Source organism: Hipposideros armiger, unplaced genomic scaffold (assembly GCF_001890085.2).
Source record: "Hipposideros armiger isolate ML-2016 unplaced genomic scaffold, ASM189008v1 scaffold_79, whole genome shotgun sequence".
Lineage (NCBI taxonomy): Eukaryota > Metazoa > Chordata > Mammalia > Chiroptera > Hipposideridae > Hipposideros > Hipposideros armiger.
The window spans coordinates 830,876-852,376 of record NW_017731429.1 but is presented as its reverse complement, the minus strand read 5'-3'; the positions used below and the strand labels follow the sequence as shown (position 1 = coordinate 852,376).

Sequence of the window (21,501 nt, the reverse complement as noted above, 5' to 3'; positions counted from 1 at the left end):
ATGTTATATAATATTAATATTGGTCACAAAAAGGAAATTGTTACTTGGAATTCGCATGTAGATTTTCAAAAGCTGAGATCATACATTCAGGGAAAAGTTCCAAACACCCATGTGGGAGGAGGGAGAAAGCCACCCGATTGTAGAAAACAAGACCTGAGGGAAAGGGAGAAAGGAACTTAATGTGTATTGAATACCTGTCACGTTCCAGGCACTGTTCCTGATAGATGGTTGTATGTTCTCATTTTATTTTACGTTCACCACAGTCTTTTAAGGGAAAGTTTTGTTCTTTCCTCCTTGTCTCACAGAGGAAGAACTGAGGACCAGTCCTATTAAGTAGTTTGCTTTTAGGTTATTCAAATTTCCCCCCAAGGTCATTGTTTGGTAAGTACTTTTTACTTTGGGCATTTGAGTTCTGTTCTAATGATGTAGATAGAGTTGGTCTCAAGTATACTAGCAAAAATAAGTGGAACTTGAGTGTTTTTAAACAAGGATACCAGATATGAGACTTATGCAATGTATTTTGTACTGTTTTGGGAAACATAAGTCTCTAGACTAGTCTTCAGAGTGGGTGGCAGGGGTGTTCACAGTAATTCAGGAAGCCTTCCCTTCCTAAGCTAGAAATGTCAACAGAACTTACAGGCCTGAAAGCTGCTGAACACTAAATATGAAACCCTTCTGAATGTCTGATTTTCTTTGCCACATTCCCTTAGGGCCCAGCTCTTGCGACTCTGCCAGCTACTCCCTTTACTGGTAGGCAAAACTAAAATGGTAGTTGTAAATTTGTGAATTATGCCGTGACTTTCAGGGCTAAATCCAGACTTACCTGAAATGCCTTCACAAATGTGACTTACAACAATCTCTACCCACTTCTCTCAAAGCTCTCCTCCCTATCTGTACTTTTCTGCTTATTAGCTCCCAAATGCTCTATGCCGGACATGTCTTTCTCTGATTCCACCAGTACATTCCTACCTCTGACTTTCTGACTTTCCTCTTTAGAAAAGCCCAAATATGCTCAGTATCTCGTGCTTTAGAGATCTTGTGGCAAGTATTCTTCTATACTGGAGTGAAGAATTAGTAGCAGGAATGAATGAACTCTTGAGAAATAAATACCACATTTTCAACTCCATGTTCTCATATTAAGGAAGGCCAGACAAGACATTTATAAAATATGATTTGTAACTGGTTTCTAAAGAAATCTTTTTCCCCTTAAGGAGTTCTGAGAGGCATCTGTTGCATTTCTAGAGAAAAAAATAACCTTTAACCGCTCCTTTTTTTGTTTTATTTAAGTGAATGAATATTTGAGAAGCCCTTGTCTCCATGATCAGGCTCCTACAATTTTTCTATTAAAAATGTATGTGAAGTGTTACTATTACATTGAGTAATTGTATTTCAAACTAAATACAAGAATGTCATTTTCTACCCTGCTGTATGGTTGTCTTTTAATGTTTTCACTTGAGTCGCCCTTCTCTTTTATAGCCTCTTGAAATTTTTCCTCTGAAGCTTGAATTCCCTTCTTTTTTTCTACAAAAATGAGATGCAGAATAAGGCATGGCTTGAAGTCAGAAGTAAATTCCTGTATTTAAATGCTAGCAACCAGTATAGGTTCCTCGAGGCCAAGGCCTGCCTATCAGCGCTTGGCTGTTGGGTGCCCATATGTTCTAGGAAAGGGCACTGGACTGACTCGAAGAATATTGAGTTTTTAGACACTGTTACCAAAAAAAACAAACAAAAAAACACAACTCTGTATTTAGTATTATTCTGACAGGATACTGAGAACTTAAAATATAGCCCACATATATGAAAATGTTGGAAGCTAAAATATGTTTTTCACCAAGTTAGAGCCTGAGAGTGAGTAAAGGCAAGCTAGTTTGGATTTTAAAGTTTTCCACTTACTTTACCCTGTTGCCAAGCTCCACAGGGACCCCTTAACAGTATATTACTGAAAAGAAAATTAGTTTTTACATTTCTAAATAATACTGCTTTTGACTCGGCAACGTTTCAATTTATATATGCAAAGGAAAATATAAAATTACAAGGAATGGACACTATCTAGTATGGTATTTAAGAAGGGAATTAAGATGTAACTAGGACTATTTAGAATGAGCCCATGCATTAGTTTTGCCCATCTTTAAAAAAAGAACACATATAATCCAAAAAGAAGTACGTTTTTGTGTATATGTGTGGAGAGAGAGAGAGAGAGAGAGATATATAGAGAGAGAGAGAGAGAGAGAGAGAGAGAGAGAGAGAGCTTCTTTTATGTATTTTAAACATTTCTTAATGTAGGTTTGTTAAATGTTCTAAGATACTTTCTTGGTAAATATTAGATCATATATACATTAAATGTTCTAAGATATTTTCTGTAAAATGTATGCATGTATTCAACCTTTCCAAGCTGGTAAAGCAAGAACATATTGCAGAAAGTCAGCTTGTAACAAATATAGATGGTAATGTAAACATATTCTATAAATATACTCTGATTATTTGCTATACTCAATTCAACAGAACCCAGATAATTTCCACATACAGAAATATTGTAGACTAATAGAAATAGATAAGCTACCTTGAAGGTAAAATATAATCTTGAACATTTGAGCATATAGTTTGTTCACTTGTGTTAGAAGTTCTTTTACTTTGGATAGAATGTTAATTATACAGTATTTTTTTTTGCATATAGCATATAAGGAGGTATATCTTCAGTGGTCCCTAGAGTTGAATGTTGCAGTACATCACATACAAATTTACAATTGATATAGTGTTTTTAATTTGAGACCTAGAATCAGATTGGGACTATATCAAGTTTAAGCAGATTATAAAAAATTGTGGATAATATTTTGTGAGGAATACCAGGAGTGCCAAAAAATATATATACATGACTTATATTCATTTTTGTTAGCAGTATATATTGAGTATTACAATTTTAATATCATTTTTTCCTTTCTTAAAATGTGCATACATTTTTTTGGCACCCTCTGTATTAAGGACCATTCAATTCAGTCTTTTCATTTTATGTTTAGAGAGACTAAGGCTCAGAAACATAAGTTTCTTTTTATATATATATATATATATATATATATATATATATATATATATATATATCACTTTCTTTTTAAGGTCTTGTAACTATTTAATGAAAAAGCCAAAATTAAAAATGAGATTTTCAGATTCTGTCTTACTATAATCAATGATGGAGTCTGATATGGGAGAAGAATGCTCACTAGAAAGAAAAGAATTCGCCTCTCGGTGTATCAGGCCATATATATCTATTGGCCTGCTTGTAGGTGAACCAATCATTTCTGTTGAAATTCGTAAGACCCTTCTAAGTCATTAATGTTGTTGGCTCTGATAAAGTAAATGAAACGTTGCTTAGGTAGGAGTAGCTGTCTTTTCTTTCTCTTGCATTTTGAATTATCAATGCCCATAATTGATATCTAAGAAGTACCTTCCAGCTGGCTTTACTTTTGTTTATCGAACTCTCTATTTGCAACTCTAATGGCTGTCTTTGAAAGAATGTGGGTGTGTTATATTGGGCTGTCGGAAAAGTCATGATGTATTTTTTCTGGTTTTCGTTGCAAAAATGCGTCATGACTTTTCCGACAAACCCATAGTTTTGGATAACCTTTCATTCCTCCTTCTTCCTCGTTTAGTCTGGTCAGATAAGGTTTTCTTTGTTTTTGTTTTTAAGATAAGCACAACTGTTTGCATATATATCCATTGTCACGCTTTATGTATATATTCAGAAAACTTAGTTTTCCAAATAGTCTGTTGAATTTAAACCTTTTTATTCTAGTTTGCTAATTTTACTTTTAGTAAGGCTTTAGGGAAAATAACACATCTTTTTCTAAAGTTTCAAAAAATATAGGGTATTCCTGTAACTAGTCCTCTATTCTTCCCTCCCCTGCCCAACTCTCCCCCCCGAAAAATCCACAAACATGGAGTTGTAAGGTTGGTAAGGGTTATCAAATGTAAGAATTCCCAGGAGACCATCACAGAAGGGACAGGGGCTTCAGAAACCCATTCTCCTCTACAGCCTGCCCTCACTGAGTCTTTTCTGTCTATCTTTATACTTATTCCCTTCCTGGGGCTGATTTGCCAATTTTGTCATCTTAAAATTATAATGCCAAAGGGTTATATATTTAAAGTTCAGTGAGTAGTTTTAAGATTTTTATAACTCTTTTATTATAAAAATTTGATCATGTGATTAGCTAGCTCTGTGGTAGAATGGTCAAACCTCCATGCACTTTTCCTCTCTCCTCTCAAAAGAAAACCAACACAACCCTAAGGCATTAACAACCTATGGAGTACCTTCTGTGTTTCAGACTGTATATATTATACCTTTTTAATTTTCATAACAGGCCTGTTGTGGCAAATAATATTATTTTATTTTACATTTGAGGAGACTGACGCTCTATGAGGTCAAGTAACTTACCCATTACTCCTAAAAGTACTTTCATGCTCTCTTGTAATCCCCTGTCCCCATTCTTGGTACCAGGTACTGACCTGTTTTCTGTCACTGTAGAGTAGATTGCTTTTTTCTAAAATTTCATATATTGAGGAGATCACTGCATAAATTATATAAATGTCAACCGCTATGCTGTATACCTGGAGCTAATATAAAATATTGAATATTTACATAAGTGAAAAAAAATTAAAAATTTTCTATCAATGGAATCACACAGGATGCACTTTTGTGTCTGGTTTCTTGTGAGCAGTTTTTGGAGATTCATCCATTTTGTTGACTATATCAGCAGTTTGTTCTTTTTTATTGCTGAATAGTATTCCCCTATATTCACAATTTGTTTATGCATTCACATGTTGATGGACCCATTTCTAGTTTAGGTCAACTTTTCATTTGACAGTACATGTTATGAACTTGATATAGGTAAAGACTATTTTTTTTTATAGTCTCAGTGCTGAAGATAGTAACTGACAGACTTTCATCTTTGTAGTTGTACCGAAAGCAGAAGCAGTAGTAATAGGTGACATTTATTCAGCACTTAGTATAATATTCATATAAGCTTGGTGCTATTATTTGAATTTACAAATGGAGAAACAGGCACAAAATTTAAACAACTTGATTGTCTGATTGTGTAGCCCTTCCTTTTAACTCTGCTGCCTCAGTGGTTAATAATTGTGGAACAAATGAATGTGCAAATGTGTAAATGATAACCGTTGCTTCATGGTTCTGTAGATACAGTGTTCATTACAAAAAACTGGATAACTATTGCATTTAGCATGACATATTGGTAGCCTTGCTTTTAATCATCCTTCCTTATTCCCACAATAAATAAATGACGTGTTTATTAATTATATAAACACAGAGCAATATCTAGAACTACATCATTATGGCAGCTGGAAATAAGGTTACTCTCTGTAGCAGAGACGGCCTAGATGAACTCCTGATTGGATAGTGACAAGCAAGAAATAGAGTTTTATTATGTTCAAACGCTGAGATTTTTTTGGCTTATTACAACAGCCACTATTAGTTACCTGAATTTAATAGTACTAATAAGTGTGGTACTTTATGCCTTCGTTTAGTTGTACTTTAAACTAATTTGTTAATCAATCAAAAGGTATTAAAATCTGTCTTAAAGTTGTTGATGTGTGATTTAATCTATTATCTTAAAATGAAGAACAATATAATTTTGGGGTGGCTTTAATATCTGTTGCTTTTAACAATTCAGTTTGTAAGTTGATATTTAAAAAGTTTAAACAAATATTACTAAGTGAGATTATAGTTTAAAAATAATGAAATGGGATTCAGTAGTAGGTCATGAAAGCTATACTTGGAATATCTTTGTTATACACACATCATTCTTCTGGGGCGTCGGGCCTTTTGCCTTATAGGTAAAGTCCAAACTCATTGTTGGTGTGGTCTGGTCTGTGCCAGTGCTTTTTTACTCTGCTTCCTTATCTCCATGCTCGGCACATTAAATAAACCTGTTTATTTCCCAGAATATCCCAAGTCCTCTTTTCTCTGAGTCGTATATACTGTATTGTATCTCCCGCGCCCCTGCTTTCTTCTTCTACTTCTTTCTTCCTTTGTGTTTCACCTTAAATGTCTCTTTTTTTCTGGATAGCCTCCTATGACCAAGCCAAGGGTAGGCTCCCTCCTCTGTGTTCCCGTAGCACTGTGCACTTTATATTAATGTAATTTGTATAATGTACTAGCATTTAGCACTTATGTGTATGTCCCACTGGATTGCGAATTCCTGGAAAACACAGACAATGGCTGTCCTGAGCACTTGGCACCCTGCCTAGCACATACGTAGTTGACTCATAGTAAATATTTGTGAAGTAGTAACTGTGTGAATGAGTGAATGAATGATGAATGAATGTGAATAGTGCCCCAACCTACAAACTTGACGGTCTCAACTCGTTTACTCAGTTACAATTCCTGGTGGAGTGACAGTCATGCCTACAGCAGCGTCCCCAAGCCTACCCTTTGGACTTGATAGCTTTATATTACAGTCACTGTTATATTACATTTGGGATATTAAAAAGTAGCTCCTCATTAAGAGAAGTGACTCCTACTGAGACCCCTATTTATGCATATTTTTGTCTAAAGGTAAATCCATACAAAATTATCAGTGTAAAAATCAATAAAAATTTATATAAAGGGTAATCACTGGGAGTTGTTAATAAGTATTGGGGAAGCTAATTTAAAAAAAAATTCTTAGAAACTGAATATTAAAAAAAGCCCTAGAATTGCTGATAAAAAAAATGAATCCAAGGGGGCCGGCCGAGTGGCGCGATGGTTAAGAGCTGGCTTGGGACGCCAGAGGGCCCCGGTTCGGATCCCACATATGAGGGCCAGTGACACTGCCCTCCACAGCTAAGATGCTGAACAGCAGCTCAACCTGGAGCTGGGCTGCCGTGAGTCGCCGGCAACGGCGTAGGCTGCAGCCCCTGTGGCAGTGGGTTGCCATGGGCTACCGTGTGTGGCCAGCAGCCAGCGTGAGCGGCCAGCAGCCGCCGTGAGCGGCCGTCCAGAAGCCGGCGACTGATCTGCCTCGCCCGGGAAGAGCGCAATGATGGTGCCAACTTGGGCCAGTGAAGCAACGCCCTCCACAGCTAGACTGAGGAACGGGATGACAGCAACTTGTCTGTTCCCCTTCCCCCAATTCCCCAGCACTGTTCCCATTCCCCAATTCCCCAATAAAAATCTTAAAAAAAAAAAATGAATCCAAGAAACGTGGCATCTAGTTGGAAATATAATTACTATAAATTGTGTTTTCAGTTACTACACAGATAAAAATTTCTTTCTTTCAACATGTTTTACTGAGTGATTTATATGCTGTACACTGATGTAGGTACTTGGGATACATAATTGAACAATGTGAAATTCCTAAATGTTTTAGTAATCAGGAAAAACTCAGAATACACATACACACATGTTTATGCATATATGTAAAATATCATTATGTTGTAGGACAAGCCTTTTCCTGAAACCAGTACCAGAAAGGTTTTCAGTGATCATACTTAAAGTGAAATATTGAAGTCATTGTGAAAAACACTAAATGCAGGTAGGATTTGGGAGGAAAAGGGAATCGTGCTTTGAATTTCTTTAAATATAATAAACAAATGTAATTGATTTTTAACAATCATACGCTTGGCCTGTATGGCAGACTATGTTATTGTTCAAAACCTTTGCTTCCCCTCTCTGGGGAAGCATTATACTTCCCTGCCCTATTGACATCATGCCTGGCCTTAGAATTGCTTTGGCTAATGAAATATGAGCAGACATGATTTATGTTTACTTTTGAGCAGAAGAGTCAGAACCGAGTGTCCTGTATTTCCCTTTTTCCCCCTCTGCTCTGACAATCAACAGATTTAAGTAGATGCTTCTCTATAACCTTAAGGTCCAGAATAAAGACGACATGCAGTTGAGCCCTAGCCAACCCTTGTTTGACATGTAGCATGAGCAAGAAATAAAGTTTTGTTATGGAAAGCCACTGCAACATAACCTAGTGGAGTGTGCATTGGAATCGTGGAGATTTTATTAAAATGTAGGTTATTGGGCCCCCCTCTTAGAGTTTCTGAATTCACAAGGCCTGGGTGGGTCCAAGAATTTGTATTTCAAACAAGTTACCATCAGATGTTGATGCTGTTCCAGGGACCACACTTTAAGAATCACTGGCCTAGCCTTTCTGTTCCCATTATTAAAGAAGTAAACTTTATAAATCGCTCCTTTGATTTCTGGGATATGGACACACAAAATGCCATAAGACGCCCTAAATTTGGTAGAATAGCTTAGATAACTGTGGGATTACTCTCATAATTAGCCAAAATAAAAATAAAGCCCTCCTGCCCCCCACCCCCCACCCCCAAATATACAAAGAACAGAGTTTGAGAAAGTTACAGTCACATCTGATTGTGGGAGAAATTGCCATTCCTGATAGGCTGGGTAGGAATTCTCTCAGCAAAGGAGGGCGCTTGAAGAAGCCATTGCATATGGAAGGACCAGGATTACCAAAATGAGAGAGGTGAGGAAGTGTGAAATGTGTCTGAAAGTAACTGATGATACAGGTTGCTACTGAGAGACAGATAAGGGAGAAGTGATCTCATGAATTGCTGTATTGCCTGTGATTGAGGTGCTTTTGGAATTTAAGTTGCTAAAGGTGGCAAATTAGTATCAAGGGTTAGCCTTATGACTGCTCAGGAAATTCTGGAGAGACTGATGTGAAAAATAACTGTTGTGAAGAGGATGTAGATAAGAGAAGCCAGCATGGATTCCTAACTAAAGCACACTTTCAGGCAAATGCTGTTTGGATCAGAGGACGTGTGGAAGTGAGAAACTGGAAATTGGTTCCTTTAAAGCTGTCCATGTTCTTAGGTCCCCTATAAAATCTTTGCTTAATATCATTTAGAAGAGCATTGTTCTTTCTCTTAATAAAGGTGATCTGTGGTTTCTCTACAACCCAAGATCCCCCTACATCTCTGTAATATTTCTTCTCCACACTGAGACCTCAGTAGTCAGTTTAAATGACTGGGATATAAAATGATTTTACTGTGGTGTGAGAATGTCTGGGACCAAACTCTGTTTTCTAGCAGATCACAAACCTCCCTGGGCCTTGGTGTCTTAATTTGTAAAATGTAATTCTCTCAGGTTACTTTAGTTCCAGTATTCCATTTTTCTAATACCGTCTATAGGCCAGCAAGATTCCAATATATGTTAACCTGCGCAGTTTCTATTATACATGCCACAAATTAAGTTCATCGTCTTTGAGATGAATGAAGTAAGCTGAAGTATTTGAAATGAATGTTTTCCTTTTAGAATTAGGATCCTCTATAGCCAGTCCTCACTTAATCAGAAAATAGTAGTTTTCCAAAAGCTTCCAAAATATTGTTTTGCTCCATTACCTGGAGACGAATATTTTATTTATTTTAGATTTGAACTTTGTTATTAAACATCAATTTATGAAAAAAGTATAGCATAATGTTAATAGTTTCAAATAGCTGTTCATTTTGTTCAACATAAAAGCCAAATGCCATATTATTTTAATGACATAGATACCAACATGTATTTGAAAATAAATTAATGTTGATTCAAAGATTCTATATAATTGAAAACATTTGTTTTAATCTTTTTACAACCATTATAGGAGGGGGGAAATGAAAATGTTTGCTAGTCTTAAGGTCCTTAAAAATAGGTTAGTTCAATAATGTGGTTATCATTTGGTTTAATGTAAATAGTTTTGTTAATAGCAATGCCATGATCTTAAAAACTTGGTAAGTTTTTTCTTGGATTTACATAAAACACTATGTTGATCTTAAATTTGGTGTTCGCCTGTAGTTAATTTGTCAAGTCTAAGCGCATGCCATTTCCTCAGGAACTACACACAGGCCTTCAGGTTAGGGCCAATGGAACTAAAATCTCCTTTTACAAGTCTTTCAAAGTTTGACTCATATTGCTATTACCAGTTCATTTTGAGAGGGGAAATTCATCCTAATTAACATTTCTCGTAGACACAGTCTGTAGGTGATTCTTGGTTCCTTAGCAATTGAAGACAGCTTGGAGCATGACCTTCCTTAGTTTGGATTTTAAAGCAAAAACAGTTCCAGCCTGTCCAAGTTTAAGGCGAAATCTGATTCTATTGGAGTTGTTACTGTAAGTTTGAATCCAAATGTTTCCAATTTATATTTAGGGCACACCAGAAAAAAAGTGCACAATAATCATCTGGGGACGTACAATCACACTTGATTACCCGTAACTGTTGCCTGCTTCAGCAGCTTTCCTTAGGTTCTTGAGAACAAACAGTGTTCCATTCTATAGGAAATCAATGTACTGTAAAATATTTACCAGAATGAAAAGTAATACTTTTAATGCACTGGGAGAATTCACTATTTAAAGGAATCCAATTGAAAATTATTTTGAAGATACATAGTGTATTCACGAAGCTAACAAAATAATCTTCCCCAAATTTCTTAATTTGCTGCTATTCCAACTTCAAATTTTTGTATGTGAGTTTTCTTAAAATAGGAACAAAACGTTAGTTATTTTGTGTTCTCATATTAAGTACCATATGCAGGCTTAAACTGAACTTTCACTATTTTATTATTGAAACAGTAGTAGACTTCAGAGGGAAAACCTGTTGTGTGTATATAAGCAATCTAATTTATTTTCTTCATACAACACAAGTTCTGAGTAGTAAATTCAAATGATTGATTTAACCTATTGGAGTATACATATGTGATTAGGACACTAAAGGTTGTTTTTTTTTTAAACAAAAAAATAAACGTCTGAAATTAATTCCATGTCAATCTTTTTTCAATACCTATGATAAACAGGTGTCAATCAAAATCTATAGTTGTTGATCAAGTTTTAATTACTAAATTGTAACTGAGTATTAAGGTGAGCTTCTATACTTGAAAACAAGTAAGGAAAGTTAGAAAAAGTGGTTTATTCTTTTATGTGGGTTTTTAAAAACAAAATAAGGAAAATTTAACAAGAAACTATATAGAATTGCACGAGTTTTTTTTTAAATGAAGACAACTGTGAGGCACAAATTTGAGTCATTCTGGTTCTTTTTTAACTTGCAAATTAAACTTTCCAGTTGTATTCACTCCAAATATATCTGTGTTTAGTACCAATGATAATTAGATAGGCAAATATAAATTTTGAAGATCCAGCTACTGTATGTAACTGTAACTTATAATTAAGTTCATATGTCATTCTTTTCATATCTCAATATGCTTGAGCTTTAAGATATTTTCTGTTTTAAATAATTTGCTCACATATAAGAACATAACTTTTCTTTTTGATACTGAATTACTTAGATGATTGATATAATCAATACAATAGAATATTTTAAGAATTATCAATGTGCACAACTATTTTAAATCTAACTTGTCTTTACTTTTTTGCCAATCTTTTAACATCTTTAATTGTTATTTTTAATTTACTACTTTTCTCAAAATATTTAAGGAGATAGATGTTAAATGCTAGGCTAAAGAAATTTGAAGATGAATTAAAGTACAAATAGAGTAAGCTCCTAGAAAGCACTACTGATATAGGAAATTGTGTGCTAGAACTTTTACTCAAGATTATTTTCATTTATTTGAAAAACATACACATAGCTTTATGACACCTTTTATATATTTTTTATGGTTAGATATGGTATATAACTTATCTTTGCATCCCTCAAGTGATTGTTAGCACAGCATCTTCTGTACATTAGGTGCCCAATATGTGATTGTTGAGGGAAGAAAGATAGATAATTTAATATTTAACCAATATTTGAGTTTCCTTCTAATCAATAAAAAAAGACAAAAAACTTCTGAAATTGATAATTTTTTAAATGAAATTGTCCATGTTTATTGGGATCATAGTTTCAGAAAATTCTAATCTAAACCATTTATTTTAGTTAGTAATTTTATGCCTTCCAAGACAACTTTTACAGCAGTATTAATTAGTAAAGTTGCCTAGTTTGAGTTTTCCATTCTCTGCCATTGTGTTGGTAAACTAGAGATGAATACCTTTTACACTGTTTAATCTGTTCCTAAATGTTCAAATATTGATGTTTTTAATTAAACAAACTACACAAATAATATATAAATGTATACTTGTAAGAAATTCGAAATGATACGTAAATAAATATAGAGTAAAAAGTTTTTTCTTCCTTCATGCCTCTTAACCCATCCTGCTTCATTAGGTAGCCTGCTAACAACTGTTTGAGTTATAACCTTTTGACCATATTCTGTAATGTATGATTTCACTCCTATGTGGAATATAAAACAAAAAAAGTAACAAATGAACTAACAAAACAAAACAAAAACAAAATCATAGATAGAGAAAACAGAATGGGGGTTACCAGAGGGCAAGAGGGTGGGGAGTAGGGTGAATTGGGCAAAGGGGGTCAAATACGTAGTAACAGAAGGAAACTAGACTTTTGGTGGTGAGCACACAATAGAGTATACAGATACCGAATTATAATGTAGACATGAAATTTATATAATATTAACCAATGTTACCTCAATTAAAATTTAAAAAGAAAAAGAAAAAATAATCAATTTGCCAAAAAAACATTATTTTGGCGTGACAAATCTGCTCCCCTACGGAACAGGAAATCACCTATCATTAAAAGCCTAATATTACTATATTTACTGGGAGGAATTCAGTACAATTTCACCAAGATTAGCAACATTTTGAATAGCTATAAATGTGTTTTGGGAAAACATGCAATAAAATGTTTAATATAGAAATCACATCAAAGAGCTCAACTTCTTCCAAAAATGGTTTGCTAGCGACATCTGCCGGTACAATTTTGTAGTAAAGATAAAAGTATCTCATGGAAGTAATTTCATGGAAATTAAGCATGAAACAAAGAATCTTTGTGGGCAAATTGTTTCTTTTACTATCATTACATTTCTCATTGAATTTTTTTTGTCTTTCTGGGTTTCCCCCATTGAAATTTGACCAAGAATATTATTCTAATAGTAATGTTGAACTTCTTTTTACTTTCTTGTGCATAGTCTTTTTTTTTAAATTATTTTTTATTGTGAAATACACATTTTTTCGAATTAGTTTCAGCTCTTGTGCATAGTCTTATATTCCAACTGGGACCTCTAGAATAAATTGTTTGATATAATTCTACAAATTCTTTTTCTTCCTTGTCTCTTGGCTTTGCTTTAAATCATACATAGTACAGAACCTTGCAAATGTAGAGAGATTCAATAACTGTGGATTGAGTCATACTAGTTAGTTATGCATAGACCAGAGAATCTATGTATACATGAGTTAAATGCATTATCTTTATGTACACTCAGAAATAAAAATGAAACATTATTGATTTTATTAGGAGGAGAAATGATTTTTTTTTCTTCTGTAGATTTTTCTGCACTATAGATTATGGAGGAATAAAACAGTCTCAGTTTTTGGATATTTTCTCTATCAACACTATTGACTTGATGGATTATATCTAGTCCTGTGGATTTAAGTACTACTTATATATGAATCAGACTTCTTTTTTGTACCCAAACCTGTAGAGCCAGCTACTAGCTTCCTTAACATTTCCATTTATAGCTAATATGCATCTCAAATTTAACATGTCCAAAACAGAACTTTGATTTTCTCCTGAAACCTGAAAGTCTCCCTCACTTCAGTAAATGGACATTTTATCTTTCCATTGGCTCACACAGACAATATTTTAATAATTGGTAAATTTTCTTTTTTTGCTCGTACCCCACACTCAAACCATCAAGAAATTTCGCCAACCCTGCTTTTGAAATACATTCAGAAGCTTAGCACTTCTGTCCACCTCTACCACGCTGATCTAGTCAAGCCCAAATCATCTTTCCCCTTGGAATTAGCTTCCTTGCTGCTAACCCTGCCCTCCTGTAGTCTATTTCCAACCATTAGCCAAAGTGATTATCTTAAAATTTAAAACAGATCTTGTCACTCCTCTGCTGAGAACCTTCCAAAGTCCTTCCCATGCCTAAAGGACCCTATAATAATTGTAGACCATTCTCTCCCTTCATAGCTATTACTGTGACCTCATTTCCTACCACTGTTTCCCTCCCCTGTGCTGCTGCTCCAGCTGCAGCCATCTGCTTGCTGTTCTCCTTACGGGCCATGCGGACTCCGCACCCGGGCCCTGTGCTTGCTGTTCTTGCAAACTGAAATGCCCTTCCCTCAGTTCAGTAAGGTTTCTGATCAAATCACCGAATTTCACCTTCTCAGGCCCTTCCTGACCACACTGTGTCAAGTGATAAGGCCTGGCTCTGTCACTGTTTCCGCCCTTATTCTGCTTTGGTTTTTGCCATAACAAATATTATCACTTGACATATTTACTTTTTTTATTGTATCTCTTCCCAATCTAGAGTGTCAGCTGTATGAAAGCAGGGATTCTATTGTTCACTATTACACCCTTAGAACCTAAATCAGTGCTCACACATAGTAGGCACTGGGTCAATATTTGTTGAATAAATCAGTGAGCCTTAATACATGAATGGAGACTGTGATTTAATTTACATTATAATAACGTGATCCGTGGAATAGTGAGGTACCTTCTAATGGAGGTCTGCTTTGTAGAAATCTTTATGTTTATATCATACTTTTTACATTTAACACAGATTACAATAGCGTTTCATAGTTAGGTTAAGGCTCGGACAATACTCTTGGTGTCAAAATGCAGGACAATATAACTATTTTAAAGATATTTTTTATGGGAATAATTACTTTTTTGTTCTTTTGACATAGGCATCTGACCCTCAATTACATTAACAGACCTTATACACATGAATGGAAGGAAGAATAGCCCCCTTTGAATCTGCACTAAGACTTTATCAATATGAAGTGCTTCCCACAGGGTTCTGCTGAAAGAACCAAACTTCCATCAGAATGAAATTGCAAATTCATTTGTATATGCCCTTTTATATTTGAAAGCTACTTTTTGATGTTTGGTCTGCAATTAGATTTATTGTTTAAGGTCACAAATATGCAATCCTGACTAGACCGAGTTGTCAGAATCCTTTATCTATTCAGCATGGCACAAAGATAAATGGCTAGCTTTTAACAATGACATACTAAAGCCAAAATTTGCTCCTAGTTGTATATAATCTTTTAATCAACGTGCTGCTTTCTGTTTTCCAGTCAATAGACCCCTTGCCTACCCTTGCACCACCACACCTATCTAGAAATTACCCAATTATGGGTTTTAAGTTACCGAGAAACACTTTCTTCAGATAGAAAAGGATAAGTTTAAGAATTTTAATGCTGTAATTTTCCCATGCACACTTTTAGCTTAACATATGAATTCTTTTGCCTTTACCCTCACTATGTAGGGTAAATAATTATGTAGTATGTTAGCTAAATTCCATGGTTACATTTCTCATTGTTAACATGACCACAAAGTAGATCATGTTGCTTAATTGAAATGAATTCTTAAGTGGTTTAAAACATCTCTGTGCACATGGATTAAATTCTTTTCTGAGATTTTGTATGTCCTCCAAGAAAAGCATATATGTTTAAAATGTTTAAGATAGGTTTCTTATGTTTTTGTGCATTTTCTTTGTGAGTTTTTACATAAAAGGTATTCAGAGAGCATTGCCCGTTTAGGCTTGAGGATATACTTTTTATTCAAGAACATCCAGTATCTAATATTAGCATACATTAGAGCATCATTATATCACCAATCTTTATAGCTTCTCCACGCGATTTTGATACTAGATGCCCAGAGATTCTTTAGGACCTGATCATATCTGTAAAGCGGACCATTAAGACCACGATGGTAATGTCTCTATTTTAAAATATTGTTAAAATATTTTTTTGCCGATCTGACAATCTTGTTTTCTCAATTGCCATTTAGTTTGAGTCTTCCCCAATTCAGAGGAACACACTCTTTCAGGAGGAGGTATAAGAGAAAAGCATGACTTTTAAGTCAGCTGAAATTTATTTCCTGAATTCTGACTACTGTTGATGTGACTTCTGGGGGCTGTATTTTGGGGGCCTCTGCACAACTATGAACTAGAGAAACACTTATTTCTAGAGTTGTGATATAATTAAATGAGACAACACATATAAAGGGCCCAAAACAATGCCCAGCAGTAGTAAGTACTCAGTAAATATTACTTGGAATCTCTCTGTGCTCTCTCCTCACCCCCACTCTGTTCCCCATGCATGTTATCTGATTGGGCTTACTCAGAAGTGAAAACTGTTGAACTAAACTTGAAGCTCTTTTGTGCCTGCCAACTCGACATTGCTCTGCATTCACTGAATTAATAAGTAGGGAGAAGGCAGGACCTTGAATTGACCTTTACATAATAGCCAGCAGGTGTATGTGGCCCTTGTCTTTACAACAAATTGCTCCCCCATGGATTGGGGAGAATGGAGAATACTTCACTCTCAGCTTTCATTTCAAGTCCACATGGAGCCCTTAGAAGATTTATTTAAATCTCTCTTCAACCTGCAAATCTGAGAGTTGAGTTTTAAATTATGTTAATATGACAAAGGGAAACATTATCATTTAATCATTGTGTAAGATGGCTTGCTCCATTGTTAGTTGTTTGTTTGACCATTTGTACTACTTTGATCATTGTCCTAAAAGAGTTTCATCTTTCAAAAAATCATCACTTTTAGAAAAATTTTAATAGTTATTTTATTTATTTATTTATTTTTTAAGATTTTTATTGGGGAACTAGGGGATGGGAACAGTGCTGGGGAATTGGGGGAAGGGGAACAGACAAGTTGCTGTCCTTTTGTTCTTCAGTCCAGTTGTGGAGGACATTGCTTCACTGGCCAAAGTTGGCACCATCATTGCGCTCTTCCCTGGCGAGGCAGATCAGTTGCCAGCTTCTGGACGGCTGCTCACTGCAGCTGCTGGCAGCTGGCTACTCATGGTAGCCCATGGCAACCCACTGCAGCAGAGGCTGCAGCCTACCCCTTCGCCGTCGCCGTCGCCGTCGCCATCGCCGGCAACTCACGGCAGCCCAGCTCCAGGTTGAGCTGTTGTTCAGCATCTTGGCTGTGGAGGGCAGCGTCACTGGCCCTCATATGTGGGATCCGAACCTGGGTCCCCTGGCGTCCCAAGCCAGCTCTTAACCAATGCGCCACTCGGCCGGCCCTTTAATAGTTATTTAATTTACTACTTTATATAGCAAAACATGTTATTTAATCTTTGTAAATTTTTATTGTTTTAGGTGTAAAGATGGTTTGAAAGGATTTACATTCTCTGCACTTAGGTAAGTAACATATTTTATTTACCTTTATGTTAAGAGAATGTGTGAGTTAACTTTTTAAAAAAAGAAGTGTCATTATACATATTTATAATAAATGCTTATTGATTCACTTTTTAAGCTGAAAGTAATTTTAGAAGTCACAAAAGTGGCTTTGCGAATATTTCATTAAAAGAGTAATTTATTAGATTTTTTTCCCTAAGAAAAATCAGTTAATCAGCAACTATTTTGGGGGCCTATTGTGTACCTTTATACCATGGGGTATTAGAAAAGAATTACCAGAACTGTCTCTTCAGGAAGCTTGGAAAGACAAAGCTACACATGAACAATTAATGGAAAATTAAGTACTTAATGGTGTAGCACCAGATTATGGGTTTCCTTAGGGCAGGACTCATGCATTGTCACATTTTGGATTATAAACTTCACCAGAGTAACTAGAACCTTCTTTTAACCTCATAGCCCATCTCTTACCACAGTAATTGCCACATGATAGATACTGTAGAAACGTTGATTGGCATGAGCGTTGTATTTTGTAGTTCACCAAGCACTTTCACATAGATTAGAAAACTAAGTTTTCATAATTCTTTGAGACGGGCAATTTTATTCCCATGTGACATGATGAATCAGAGGCTTAGAATGTTTGACTAATTTAACATCATACAGTGACTATATATATATCCTTACTCCAAACCCAGTGCTCTTCCAGTTTGTCATAAATGTTGACTGTTTTCTTCTGCAAAGTACATATAGTAGATGCCTAGTGAAGATTAGTAGTGTATTTACTGCAAATGTAGGAGGGGAGACGAGTTAGGGTGGGTTCAATACAAGGAGAAGCTTTTATGATTGTCTCATTATTTTGAGGATCAAATGAGTTAATGCATGAAAAGCATTTAGGGCAGCAAAGAGCTGCCATATGGAGAGAAGATGCATACTATTCTACTATGCAGAAGTCAGGAAATGAATCAGTAATTCTCTGTGTATCACAGTACATTTACAAGTCTACCAAACAAAGTTTAGTTTGTAACTTAGACTAAAATAAAAGCTTATTGAAAGGAAAAAAAAAAAAGGAAAAGCATTTAGAACTATGCATAGCACATAGTGCTCAAGAAATGCTGACTATTCTTTTTAAAATTTTAAATGATTTTTTAATTACAATTGACACACAATATTAGTTTCAGGTATGCAACATAGTAATTAAACATTTAAATAACTTACAAAGTAATCATATTGTTAAATGTGGTACAGACCTAACACGATATGTAGTTATTATAGTATTATTGACTATATTCTCTATGCTGTACTTTACCTCCCCATGACTGTTTTTATACCTGGCAATTTGTACTTTTTAATTCCTTCAAGTTTTTTACCCATTCCCCCAAACCTGAGTCCCATCTGGCAACCATCAATTTGTTCTCTATATCTGTGAGTTTGTTTCAATTTTGTTTGTTTTGTTTTTGAGATTCCATATATAAGTGAAATCATATGGTATTTGTCTTCCTCTCGAAGACTTATTTCACTTAGCATAATACCCTCTAGGTCCATCCAGGTTGTCACAAATGGCAAGATTCCATTCTTCTTTATGGCCGAGTAATATTCCATTGTATGTTATATGTACTACCTCTTCTTTATCCGTTAATTAACATAGGGTACATATATCTTTTCAAATTAGTGTTTTGGATTTCTTTGGATGAGTACCCGTAATTGGAATTGCTGGATAATAAGGCAGTTCTATTTTTAATTTTTTGAGGACCCTACAAACTGTTTTCCTTAGTGGCTGCACCAATTTCAATCCCACCAGCAGTGCGTGAGGGTTCCCTTTTGTCCACATCCTCACCAACACTTGTTGTTTGTTGATTTATTGATGAGAGCCATTCTGACAGGTGTGAGGTGATAGCTCATTGTGGTTTTATTTTTACATTCCCCTGATGAATAGTGATGTTGAGCATCTTTTCATATATATGTTGGCCATCTGTGTGTCCTCTTTGGGAAAATGTCTATTCAGGTCCTCTGCCCATTTTTTTAATGGGATTGTTTGTGTTTTTGTTGTTAGGTTGTATGAGTTTCTTGTCTATTTTAGATAGTAACCCCTTACAAGATGTATCATTGACGAAGATCATCTCCCTTTCAGGACGTTGTCTTCTCCATTTTGCTGATGGTTTCCTTCACTGTGCAAAAACTCTTTAGTTTGATGTAGTCCCATTTCTTTATTTTTTCTTTTGTTTCCCTTGCCCGAGGAGGTACATTAGAAAATATATTGCTAAGAGTGACGTCAAAGAGTTTACTGTCTATATTTTCTTCTTGGAGTTTTATGGTTTCAGGTCTTACGTTTAAGTTGTTAATCCATTTTGAGTTTATTCTTGTATATGGTGTAAGAAAGTGATCCAGTTTCATTTTTCTGCATGTATCTTTTCAGTTTTCCCAATACCACTTATTGAAGAGACTTTCTTTACCCTATTGTATATTCTTGCCTCCTTTGGCATAGATTAATTGGCCATATAGGTGTGGGATTATTTCTGGGCTCTCTATTCTGTTCCATTGATCTGTGTGTCTGTTCTTTATGCCAGTAAAATTCTGTTTTGATTACTATATTCTTGTAGTATAGTTTGATATCAGGCAGCATGATATGTCCAATTTTACTCTTCTTTCTTAAGGTTGTTTTGACTATTCAGGGTCTTCTGTAGCTCCATATAAATAGGTATTTGTTATAGTTTTGCCAAAATGCCATTGGTATTTTGCATTAAGTCTCTAGATTCCTTTGGGTAGCATGGAAATTTTAATGACCTTAAGTCTTCCTGTCCATGAGCATGGTATATACTTCCATTCATTTGTATCTTCAGTTTTTTTCTTCAATGTCTTGTAATTTTCTGCATACAGGTTTTTTACCTCCTTTGTTAAATTTATTCTTAGGTATTTTATTTTTTTCAATGCAATTGTAATGAGATTGTTTTCTTAATTTCTCTTTCTGATAGTTCCTTATAAAAATACAATCAATTTCTGAATTAATTTTCTATCCTGCTACTTTACGGTATTCATTTATTAGTTCTAATAGTTTTTTGGTGGACTCTTTAGGGTTCTTTCTATGTAGTATCGTGTCATATGCAAATAATGACAGTTTTACTTCTTCCTTTCCAGTTCAGAATGCCTTTTATTTCTTTTTGCCTGATGGCTGTGGCTAGGATTTCCATTAAAAGTGTTGAAAGTTGACATGCTTGTCTTTTCTCTATCTTAAAGAAAAATCTTTTAGCTTTTCCTCTGTTGAGTATGATGTTAGCTGTGGGTTTGTCATATATGGCCTTTGTTATGTTGATGTGTGTTCCCTTTATCTCCACTTTGTTGAGAGTTTTTATCATAAATGGATGTTGGATTTTGTCAAATGCTTTTTCTGTATCTGTTGATCTGATGTATGGTTTTGATCTTTCGTTTTGTTTATGTAGTGTATCGCATTAACTGATTTGCAGATATTGAACCAGATTTGCATTCTGGAAGTAAATCCCACTTGATCATGGTGTATGATCTTTTTAATGTGTTACTGAATTTAATTTGCTAATATTTTGTTGGGATTTTTGCATTTATGTTCATCAGGGATATTGGCATATAATTTTAGTTTTTGTAGAATCTTTGTCTGGTTTTGGTATTAGAGTAATGCTGGCCTTGTAACATGAGCTTGGGCGCCTTCCTTCCTCTTCAGTTTTTTTGAATAGTGTAAGAAGGATAGTCATTAATTCTTCTTTGAATGTTTGGTAAAATTCACCTGTGAAGCCATCTGGTCCAGGGCTTTTGTTTGATGGGAGTTCTTTGATTACTGATTTGATTTCGTTAATAGTTATTGGTTCAAATTTCCTGTTTCTTCCTGATTCAGCCTAGGAAAATTGTATGTTTCTAGGAACTTATTCATTTCTCCCATGTTGTTTAATTTGTTGGCATATAATTATTCTTAGCATTTCCTGATAATTTTTTGTATTTCTGTGGTGTATGTTACCACTTTTCCTCTTTCATTTCTGTTCTTATTTGTTTGAGTCTTCTCTCTTTTTTGTGATGAGACTGATTAAAGATTTATCAATTTTGTTTCTCTTTTCAATCAGCTCTTGGTTTCACTGATCTTTTATTTCTTTGTTTCTTTTTTGTAGGCTCTATTTCATTTATTTCTGCTCTGATCTTTCTTATTTCCTTCTTTCTACTCACTTTGGGCTTTGTTTGGTCTTATTTTTCTAGTTCCTTTAGGTATAATGTTAGATTGTTTACTTGAGATTTTTCTTGATTGTTGAGATAGGCCTGCATTGCTGTAAATTTTCCCTCTAAACTGCTTTGGATGTGTCCCATAGATTTGAG

The 21,501-nt window shown here is 35.0% G+C and overlaps 1 protein-coding gene across 6 annotated transcripts in view; it reads left to right on the top strand.

The window, feature by feature from the left end:
* Positions 1 to 21,501, top strand: part of TMEM135 (transmembrane protein 135) — a 307,887-nt gene that overhangs the window by 169,413 nt on the left and 116,973 nt on the right. For all 6 annotated transcript variants that reach the window (XM_019643514.1, XM_019643511.1, XM_019643512.1 and 3 more), the window contains one exon: positions 17,137 to 17,178. In XM_019643514.1, the coding sequence (XP_019499059.1) occupies positions 17,137 to 17,178 (42 nt within the window). The remainder of the gene's footprint in view (positions 1 to 17,136; positions 17,179 to 21,501) is intronic.